Genomic DNA, 11,035 nt, shown 5'->3' with positions numbered 1-11,035 from the left:
CCTAGTCTCTTATTTATAGTGTAAGGTTAGTGGGACCGTCATGATTATTCCTGATTATTAGTGGAGATGGGGGTCCAATTCCATAGTTTCGAAGTGGATGTTTGTTGGGAGTGGCAGTAGTGGCATTGGAACTGGTTCCCACCTCCTATAGGTTGTTCGGCTGCAATATTTCCCAAGGTCCTACCGGGCAGCCGAGACGTGCACCCCAAGTAATCACGTTCCCATCCGAGACGCAATTGATCGAGATCACAGGCCCAATGTGTCTTGGGTCAAGCACTGCGGCACAAGGCTTAGGCCTAGGGTTTTGTGGGCCTGGGGCCTTACCCCGTATAAGGGGTTGGGCCAAGAACCGTTCCATAGGGCCAAGGTCGGAGGCCCAAAGGGCTCAGAGATCCCATATCGTATAGTTGTAATCTCCAATGACTTCTTCATTCAAGAAGTATTTTTTTGTTCCCATTATGAGTAGTGCATGGGGATTCTTTGCTTCATAACATGAAAAAAAAAATCAATTTTTTTGCTTTGTTATCTAGTAGGGCTGGATGATTGAAATATGGAGTGAGTCGAATTCTTCGGAGTACTTATCTGTTTTTTTGTTAATTTGTTGAAGCTTTTGCATCTGATTAAGAAAAAAAGAAAGAATTGAATTAATAGATTTCATAACTTATATAGTGGAAAATAAATTAGTATATATACACTGAAAAAGTTGTTTTGTTATACCTTAACTTGATATTTCCCAGCTATAGTGTTGCTAAATCATTTCCCACCTTTGAAAGTATTTCCACCAACATGTCATTTGGAAGATTTTGTAAAGTATTCATATTTTTCTTTTTGGTTTGAAATAGTGTTCTAATATTTCATTCCCTAATAATAAAATGATTTTTAAATATTCATAGGATCATATTAAATTACAATAAATGATAATAATGTGTTTTTAGACTTTTTAATTGAATATACATGAATTTTGATAGTCAAATGGTTAAACGTATCTAGATTTTTGTATTGAAAATGGTTCTTAATGAATTTGGAAGTTTGAAGTATTCGGTTAGATCAAATCGTGGAATTGAATTGTAGTGATCCTATTGATGTTAAGCTTGGATTATTTAATAATTTTCATGATATTATTATGCTTGGAAATATTCAATTGTTCTTATTCATGTTAAGAATGGTTTATTAAACATATAGGATATTTGTTTTTGTGGATAATTATGTTTTATAATAAAATATGAGAATGTACTTAAAAAGATAAAAAATATTTTTACATTACATATGTACACAACGAAAGTAATTTCATTATCTTGTTTCTTTGATAATTCTTCTCAATCCTTCAAAAGATCAAATCCGTACATAAAATTTAATTATTATTATTTTACCTTTTTTTAGCTATTAATCGGTTGACATCCTAAACATTCTCTTAAATTTCATAATCCATTGACTAAGACCATTTTCATCCAATAATATGTAGACAACTAAATTACGTAAATGCCTAGGTTGAAGGGATAGAATAAAAAAAATAAAAATAAAAATAAAAAAACCTCTTGAAAAAAAATAAGCGGTTATTAGTTGGTTCAACTAAATGAGATCCAACTGAATTTTAATCATTTTTTGTATGCAATGAAAAATATTTTGAACATATGTCAAGCAATTTAAGCAAGTAAAAAAATATACAAAAGGTTAGGAAAATGAAATGATCAAAATTAGTTGACTATATCTAAGCCCTCTGATGAACTAAATTAAGCTTTAATAATCACCCATAAAAAAAATTCAATAATCATCAATTTTTTTTCAAGCATATAATAGTGAACCTTTGTTCTGCTGCATAACCTAAGTCTTTTTGTTTTAGCCAAAGTTTAGTATACCAAAACCAATAATAAAGGATGCACACTCTATCAAATATTACACAAGCATATTAGTGAACTTACTAAAACCTTGCTCATAGGTCATGTGACAAATCCATTAAACTAATATGAATATATTGATTTTTCAGATTACCTTTTCAATATCTAGAAATCATAAAATACATAAAATAGTTCTTGACAATGTAATAAACCACATAAAATAGTTATAGACAATGTCATAAACCAAATAATTTAAACTAAAAATCTCCATTAATGTTTTCTTTTTTCTTGAATGCCATGAGCTTTCTCTTTGTCCCATCCTTAACGACTTTTAGGCATTTGGGATACCTTCTGGATCTACAATGCAACAATATACGTTGAATTATATTACTGATAAAAAATTGGCTATCCCAATTGCAATTATCAATACAATAATGGAAGGTTAAATTGTCAAAACTAAGGTGGAGTACAATTGAAAAGTTTATTACTGGCCTCCTTCTAGTGCAATTAGACCTTCCTAGTGTGCTGCCTAAACAGTTTATTGTGATTTTTTTAACTTATTCTCATAATTTAATTTCCTAGGCTTATCATTAGAATTTTTATTCTTAAGTTGATAGTTAAAGAACATAAAGATGTTTTATGGTCAGTGTTATCAGGTTTGTTAGTTTTGTGACTCTAGATGGTATTTGGATTGTTTGTTAGTTTTCATAACAAACAACTCAAGCCTTTCAATTGTCTTTTTGACAATATCTAAATCACCCAAGCTCCACAATCGAGCAAAGCATTTTCTATCTCATACATGGTTCATGTAATAGTTATTAAAATTTAGATAAAAAAGGAAGAATATGTAAATGAAGTCTTGACATACCTAATTGGCAGATCTGCGTAGAAATTTAGACCAAAAAGAGTTCTAGGAGCACCTAGATTAGAGGGGGAAAAAAAGGAGCAATAATTAATTCATTGCAAGGACATTGAAGAAAATGAGAAATAAGTATAACATCCAAACTGGGGTGAATAGTGCTTAATAGAAAGCTAAATTTGAAAGTGAAGATTTAATATTCTAATAAATGCAAAATCATTATCTTTTGCCAATTGAGAAGATGAGGGAACCAAGGAAGACAAAGGCAGACTCATGTAATTTTTCAATTCACTATTATAGAGGAAATGACAAATGATAAAAATGATAATATTAGATATTACACGGCCTAAGGCATTACTTGGTGGCCATGTTGTCAAATTGTGCCTAGGTTGTTTCACACTTGTGTGCAACAGCAACAACCTATTAAGGATGAGAAATATTAAAAAAAATCAGGAATTAAATGCTCAAACAACAAAAATTAGACAATGAAATAAGAGGAAATTGTGATTTTCATAACTATTCTATCTAATTAGTTAATTAAGTGGATGCAAACAGAAAATGATTGTACCCAAGATCCAAGTTGTTTTCTCGCTTGTGTGCATAACGCATTGCCATCCAACACCTGAAGTGGTTGAACATAAGTTTAGTTATTCACTTTTTTTTTTGGAGAGGAATGTGGTTTAGGAATTAAATGCTTAAAGTAAAATACAAAAACTAAGCTAAACAGTTAAATAACTGTATATAATAACACTTCATATAGAATCCTATTCATAATTTTTTAAGAAGACAATGAACAAAATCCAAAGCAGCCAACTTGTTTCGTTGTTTCACATCAGTGTTGCTACTCTCTATATTTTAATAATATGGATGTTTTAAGTTGGCAATTGGCTGCCAAACACAAAATCTACATGTACAAAAGAGGGTAGAAATAGACCTTTGCAAGAGTTCTGCAATATGTATGGAGTGCCTCGTTCTTATCCCCTATAGACAAATAGAAAAATAAAAGAATACAATTTTACATTCCAAACAACAATAATAATTATAATAAAAAAGGGCAATACAAATCAAATAGTTGGCGTGCAATACTCAACCCAGTTTGGAGTATTCATTAAATTAGAAAGTCAACATTGACACCCAAATCAATAGATACGAAAATTTGAAGAAAAAAAATGACACCAAAATCAAAAGGAATTAAAAAACAAATGATAAAAAAAAAAAACTAAATACAATTCAGAGAATGAAATTGAAATAAGAAGAGGAAGAAGAAAAAGAACATCACATAGGATGAGAACCAAACCACGTTTAAGCAAAGAAAATTCCTTGTTTCTCGGCAATACCTTCAATGGCTATTAACCCTAAGCTATATGGGTTTCAAACGTCTTTGATCATGCCCTTTCTTTCTTTGTCATTCAACCTTATTCAAAACCAATAACCCAAATACCTAAATTAATAAAAATCAACCCAAAATAACAAAACCTAAATCATATTTGATACCAATTTTTATTGTTTAAAGATACATGCATCAGTAGTGGTTCAAGCAGTATATATTGGTGGCAAGAGGCTGGGTTGAAGGTGGGAGATGGTCTGACATGGTGGTGGTCCTCAATCTCTCCTTCATAATGTCTTACGACTCTCTCCCTCCCCCTATCTCTTGTGAAATCAGTGATTTCATCGGGTATTAAAATAGCCTCTTTGGTTTTCACATTTGACAGCAAAATCAAGAAAAAACTTAATTAGCACAATAACTCACTTGACCCGATACGTAGAAGTGGTTTTAATGAGAATGACCCAATACATTTAGCCAAATGGAGCAAAATTGAACTTCAATTTCATATTCTAATTGAACAATTGGAAGGATAATTACGATGACACAATTTGTAGACACGCGGCACAAAATTAGAACTCTAATTTGGAATTCTAATTTGAGTTTCTTTCAGTTTCACCTATTATTATATATATAAATACCCCCAATTTAAAAAAGCTTATCCTTATTTCTAAAAAATAAAAAATGGGTTAAAATTGTAAATCAACAAAAATTAATAATAAAAAAAAATGAAAAAGTAAAAACTCACTACAAACAAAAGAAAAAACTACCCCCACCTTCTTTAAAAAAAAAAAAAAAACTCTCATAAATCAATTGCAACTTCATAAATTAAATAATAATAAAAAAAAACTTCTTCCACTTGTTCCTCTCTTCCCCCTTTATAATGTTGTCAAATTACAAATTCACAACATTCCTTCAGTTTCTTCTTTATTCTTTCTGTTTCATGTACTAAATTCTTCTCAATGGTCAAGCATTTTCCTGTCAAAATTGGTAAGCCTCTGAACAAAATTTATATTCTACTTTCTTAACTACATATATTTTGAATGGATAATTCTATGATTTTTGTAAAAAATTTGGTTATGAATATGAAATTATGAGACTAAACTTCAACAAAAAAAAAAAGCCTCATCACACGCACAAAGCACGTGGGATGAGGCTAGTGTATGTGAATATAATCATTCAATAGTTTCAACTTTAAAAAAATCATTCTCAAACAAAAAAAAAAACTTAAAAAAACAATGATTGGGTCACCTAAAATCAAATTAATAATAGATTTTTCACATCAATTATCTATAAAGTACAATATATAATAATAAAACAAATAAACTTATTTATCTTAAATGTGCCATGAGAATAAATGTAGAGGTAAGACAAATAAAAAAAAGTATTTTTTTTTTTTGAGAAACAAACTCACACAAAGAAGAGGAAAAGTATTTTTAGAGATCTAGAGTAGAAAGTATGTGTGGTTTGATGATAATGGTTGCAAGAGTTAATTTCTATAAAAGAGAGGGGAGAAGATCGTTTAATGGGAAAATTGATTTTTTTTTTTGTGTGTGTGTGTGTGCGCGCACTTAGTATAAAGAAAAAAAAATTGTATATAGAAAAATTCCCCTCCCAAGAAAAAAAACATAAATTGATATATGATAAATTTTATTTTAAGTAAATCAACCTCAGCTCCATTATAATGGAGGGAGATTCAGAAATTATCACCTGAGCTTTACAAGCTAAAGATCAATCCCTAGCCTCTTATGGCAATCTCATCAAGGAGATTAGATTTTACACAAATTCTTTTCTCAGTTTTGGTGTTTCTCATATTAAACGAAGAGGAAATTCTATAACTCACAACCTTACTAGGCATACTAGACATGTTAGCTGTTTAGTAGTTTGGATGGAGGAGGTTCCTCCCCATATTACTTCTGTACTTTTGGCCGATTATGGCTAATTTTCTCATTTAATGATAGCTGATACGGTTGATTCTCACAAAATATATATATATATATATATATATATATTAAGTTACTATTTATGTAGGACTAAAAATATGGGCCTTTCTTTTATTAGGGGCTTAGGCAATTGCTTAAAGTGACCAAGGGTTAAATTGATCTGACGAGAAAATGCTTATTCCATTTCATTCACTTTAAATTCTAAGCATTCCTTCCAAATTTTCTCCCAAAAAAAAATTCCCTATTTTATCTTCAATTTTTTAAGTCTTGCCTTTTCATTTCCCCTTCTATAAACTCGCATATTTCTTTTCTTTATCTTTCATTCTTTTTATGAACTATTCCTTCAATTTTATATTAAAAAATATATATATCAAAACTAATAGTATTACTATTACCAAAATTGGAAAACAAAAAAAATAAATAAATAAATAAACCTTAACTAAGTGAAACCAACTATACGACACGACAAAGTAAGAAGTTAGTTTGTTGTGCAAAGACAACCCCACAATTCCTCCAATAAAAAAGAACCACTCCCTTCGGTTTTAGTAGTTCCTCGTGTTTGCTAGTTGTGCGTGTGAGTGTGTGTGAGACAGAAGGAAAGAGCAAAGATTGGCATATTCTCTTTGGACCTCTCCAACTGCCACTGCCAGATTCAACACGATGCTCTCTCTCTCTTCACTTCACCTTCCTCATCATCACCACCTCCTCTTCTCTGACCATTTAAGCCACACCCATCTGCACAAAACTACAACTTTTTACACACCCAACCGCTGTGACTTGCCTACTATCTCTCAGCTGCCTCGAATATCCAGTACCACCGCATCCAATTCTTACACAACGAGCAGGTATATTCTCATGATTTTTTTTTTCTTTTCATCCATTTGAAGCTCTTTTTGTTTTATTCTTTGCTTCCTCCAAGCTATCATTTGTTTATATCATTGATTGGTTTGGTGACCATTACTTATTCCAGTTTCAAATTTCATAATTTGAGTAATATGCATAACAATGCTATATGGATCATTTTTGTATCTTACTGAGAAGTATGTAATGTTTATGTTATATGCTATGTCGTTTACAAGAAGTAAAACTATTTCTTGTAACTATCCAATGACAAAAAGAAAAAGAGTAACACTACCATTGTTTATTAGAAATGTTATTAGACATATGTTTCCATGTAATGCAATTTTCTTTCCTAAGTAGCACATTGTAAATTGTTTCTTGTACTTTGACAATGTTACACATGTCAATGTGTCATACACTCTCTGCTGTGCTTGTACCTCAATCAAGGTTCTTGTTCACATTGAGGAAGTTTTGTAGCACACTAGCAAATTCACTGTCTCTATTTGTTGTTAGCTTGACTCACTTCTCTTGTATGTAACCAAAATTCCCTTGCTTTCATATTTTTTCAATATTTATGAAATAAATATTGTAGCTTAAAGTGCCTTTCTTATGGTCATGCACTTCTTTATCTGGACAATTTATTTGCATGTCATTCTAGGCAAAACGAATCCAGATTTCTTTTCTTTTCTTTCCTTTTGTTAGTGTATTAGTAGTGTTAATTGGTTTGCTACATTATGTGATAGAAGTGAAAGTTCTCTCGCTTTTCTCACTCCTCTGCAAGCAATTCTATTTGATATTGATGGAACACTGTGTGATTCAGACCCTACCCATTATAATGCCTTCCGTGAAATGCTTCAAGAGGTACTGTTTAAAATTTTCATGTATGTTGTATCTTTGTCTTATTACATCAACTGACATAGCAAGTGTTCCACAGATAGGTTTCAATGGAGGGGTCCCCATTACTGAGGAATTCTTTATTAAGAACATCAGTGGCAAGCATAATGAAGAGCTCTGTGGTGTCCTCTTGCCTAATTGGGATCTCCAAAGAGCAAGAAAATTTATGGATGATAAGGAAGCCTTCTTTCGAAGGTAACTTAATACAACCATATACTAGATGAGTCTCAATACTCCTATAGGTTGGAGGGGGATCTTTGCATATAGAAAAGAGTAAATAGATAACCAAAAAGAGCAGGATAGAATTCAGTTGCTGAAAATTCTTTTGCACATCCTCCCAAGTTGACAGCTATAATGGTTTGTTGGAATGATTATTTGAGTTGTACGATTGTCATGAGAGGAAGGGGTCCAGTATTGAATAGAGTGTTATGTTAAATTTGGGGCATTCCTGTATCTGTTGTTAGTAAGATGTCTAGAAATTGTTAAGCCTGATTTGGTTTCCTTTTGTGTTCTGAAGTAGTGTTGTGTGCTATGCTAAGGTCAGATTTTTGTGTTTGTTCGCCTTGCTGTGTGATTACAGCCCTTGAGCTGGGTTGTAACCTGTATTTGGGTTTTGTGTTTTGTAAATTCTATATCTTGCTCATCATTATAAAATAAGTAAATAAAATGAAGAAGTGTACTTGTCCAAAACCTTAACATTTACCTCGTTTCTTAATCAGTAGGACATGGTCCAAAGTTTTGATGATAATTGAAAAGTGCATGAGCTCTTTCATGGGTTGTGTTTATAAAATCTTTTGTTTAATGATCTAGTTTGGCATTTCTACTTTCCATTTGTTACTCAAATAGAATTATACAGTAACATTTTTACAATGTGTAAAGTAAAATGTTTTTTATAAGGACATCTCTGCCAATCTCAGATTATATAATGAAACGGTGAAACCATCTTGAACATGATTAATTTAGAGAAAACATATAGGTTGGCATCTGAGCAGCTAGAACCTGTCAAGGGCCTGAACAAGTTGTGTAAATGGATAGAAGAACGCGGGCTAAAACGCGCTGCAGTGACAAATGCACCAAGATCAAATGCAGAGCTCTTAATCTCAGCCTTGGGGCTCTCGGATTTCTTTGAAGTTGTTGTCCTTGCAAATGACTGTGAACGGCAAAAACCATTTCCTGACCCCTACTTGCGGGCTCTCCAAGTGCTTGAAGTGTCTCCTAAGCACACTTTCGTGATTGAGGTTTGGCTCCCGGAATTGTGTGCTTTGCATAAACTCCTGCATTACCTATGTAGACCTTGATAGATGGACTTATTTTTTTTGTGTTTTGGGTTTTGTTTTTGTTTTGGAAGGACTCTGTTTCTGGAGTGAAAGCCGGGGTAGCAGCTGGGATGCCTGTAGTAGGCATGGGTTTAAGGAACCCTGAAAAATCATTGGTAGATGCTGGAGCCTCCTTTGTTATTAACGATTTCAATGATCCAAAGTTGTGGACAGCATTGGAAGAGTTGGAGAACAAAGGAGTAATAACAACAGTAACAACTTGAAAATGCATGCATCTAAAAGTAATCCGGGAGAAAAACTTGTATATTTTGAAACAAGTGCCATTGTTGGCAGATTTGGAGTATGTCCAGTTTATATTCATTCATTGAGGCATTTTAGACATCCCAATGAAATTAATCCATTGTAATTTTTATTATCCTTTTTGCAAAGAGATTCTTCCGTGGTGCAATGGCAAGTTCCCTCCATCCAAACTTGGTGTGATGGCAAGTTATTGGTTTTCTGGTCCAACCGGGACCAAATCGGTGGTCGAACCAACAATGTAATAATTAATATAATTTAAATAATTTTTATGTGAATTTTGATTTTTCATAACTTATATTATGAAAATATATAAAATATAAAGATTTTTTTTTAGCATATTCCTTTTTTTTCTAGTTAGTAATTCTTTGACAAAATATAATTTGCTAAGTTTGCAATTTTATTTTTATAAATAATAGTTTAATAGTTTAACTTTTTTTTTTTAACTAAAACCCAAATGTCATGATGACAAGACAAGTCATTGACTTACCAACCCAACTTCCTCACCTCCTAACCACACAGTTTACATCGGTTTACTTTTTTTTTTTTTTTTTATCTCCCAAAATCTAACACTATACGTTACCACTTACTACCATTACATCAATCAGTACTTTTAAGTTTTAAGTCTTATCATATTCAAAGTTTCAACCTTTCAAAGTTCAATTTCTTTTCATTTTTCAGTTTTCTTTCCCCCTTATGGCACAGGACACGGTGATTCTCTCACAAACTCTCTCTCTCTCTCTCACTCTCTCTCTCTCTCTCTCAAGACAAGTTCTTCATCAACATCTAATTTTAGTCAAAAGCTCAAAGCTTAGATTTCTCATCCATTTCATCCAACACAAGTATCTCTTTCATTTTATTTTCACCAACAAATCCTAAGATTTTCCTCAATATCATTTTATTGCAAATTTAAAATGATGAAGAAGAACTTGTCTTGAGAAAGATTGGATACTTGAGAGAGTGTGTATGTGAGAGAATAACCGTATCTTGTGTAGAAAATAGAAAAATGAACAATGAAAAGAGTATGAACTTTAAAAGGTTGAAACTTTGAATATGATAAGACTTAAAACTTAAAAGTACAGACTGATATAATGATAATAAATAGTAACATGTAGTGCTAGATTTTAGGGGTAAAAAGTAAGAAGTAAACCGATGTAAATATGTCCGGCTGGGAAATGAGAAAGTTGTGTTGGTAAATCAATGACTTGTCTTGTCCTTATGACATTTTGGTTTTAGTTTTTTTTAAATAAATAGTTAAAGTTAAACTATTATTTATAAAAATAAAATTACAAACTTAGCAAATTATTCTTTGTCAAATAATTACTAACTAGAAGGGAAAAAAAAAAAAGGAAAATGCTAAAAAAATATCTTTATATTTTATATATTTTCATAATATAAGTTATGGAAAAGCAAAATTCACATAAAAAATTATTTAAATATTTTAATTATATTAATTAATCATCATTAGCTCGACCCGAGTCTTTTCTCGTTTTTTTTTTTTTTTTTTTCGTACCAATTTCTAAAACCATGTTGAGATGTCAGTAGCCATGTTTATTAAATAACCAGAGCAAAGCTGGCAGTGTTTAAGGTTGATTCAGCTGAGTCTAATTGGCAAGAGGGAGAGAAATATGATTTGTTTTGATTTGTAGGAAATACCAATAAATCTACAAGACTAATCATAATGGCATAGAAAGCATGGTTTGTTCGTCCATCCATTTGGCTAAAATTAAACGATGAAAAGGACATTAAGGGAAAAAAAAAAAAAA

At 31.6% G+C, this 11,035-nt stretch overlaps 1 protein-coding gene across 2 annotated transcripts; it reads left to right on the top strand.

The window, feature by feature from the left end:
• Positions 1-6,527: 6,527 nt before the first annotated feature.
• On the top strand, positions 6,528-9,458 carry LOC142615509 (haloacid dehalogenase-like hydrolase domain-containing protein Sgpp). Of its 2 annotated transcripts, none has more exons than XM_075788244.1 (5): positions 6,528-6,806; positions 7,548-7,662; positions 7,736-7,890; positions 8,672-8,933; positions 9,044-9,458. In XM_075788244.1, the coding sequence occupies exons 1-5, from the start codon at positions 6,622-6,624 to the stop codon at positions 9,233-9,235; spliced, it is 909 nt and encodes a 302-aa protein (XP_075644359.1). In that variant the 5' UTR covers positions 6,528-6,621; the 3' UTR covers positions 9,236-9,458. The 2 variants fall into 2 exon arrangements, with proteins under 2 accessions (XP_075644359.1, XP_075644358.1); XM_075788243.1 differs by having other exon boundaries at positions 7,545-7,662.
• The last annotated feature ends 1,577 nt before the right edge of the window (positions 9,459-11,035 follow it).

This window comes from Castanea sativa, chromosome 11 (genome assembly GCF_040712315.1).
Source record: "Castanea sativa cultivar Marrone di Chiusa Pesio chromosome 11, ASM4071231v1".
NCBI lineage: Eukaryota > Viridiplantae > Streptophyta > Magnoliopsida > Fagales > Fagaceae > Castanea > Castanea sativa.
Note: the sequence above shows the minus strand (reverse complement) of the source record. Positions and strands in the feature narration are given on the sequence as shown.

Excerpts from the sequence above, each read along its gene's own strand:
- LOC142615509 (XM_075788243.1), top strand. The coding sequence starts at position 6,622 with ATGCTCTCTCTCTCTTCACTTCACCTTCCTCATCATCACCACCTCCTC. Across the intron at positions 6,807-7,544 it reads AATTCTTACACAACGAGCAG|AAGTGAAAGTTCTCTCGCTT; the intron begins GTATATTCTCAT and ends ATTATGTGATAG. Across the intron at positions 7,891-8,671 it reads AAGGAAGCCTTCTTTCGAAG|GTTGGCATCTGAGCAGCTAG; the intron begins GTAACTTAATAC and ends GAAAACATATAG.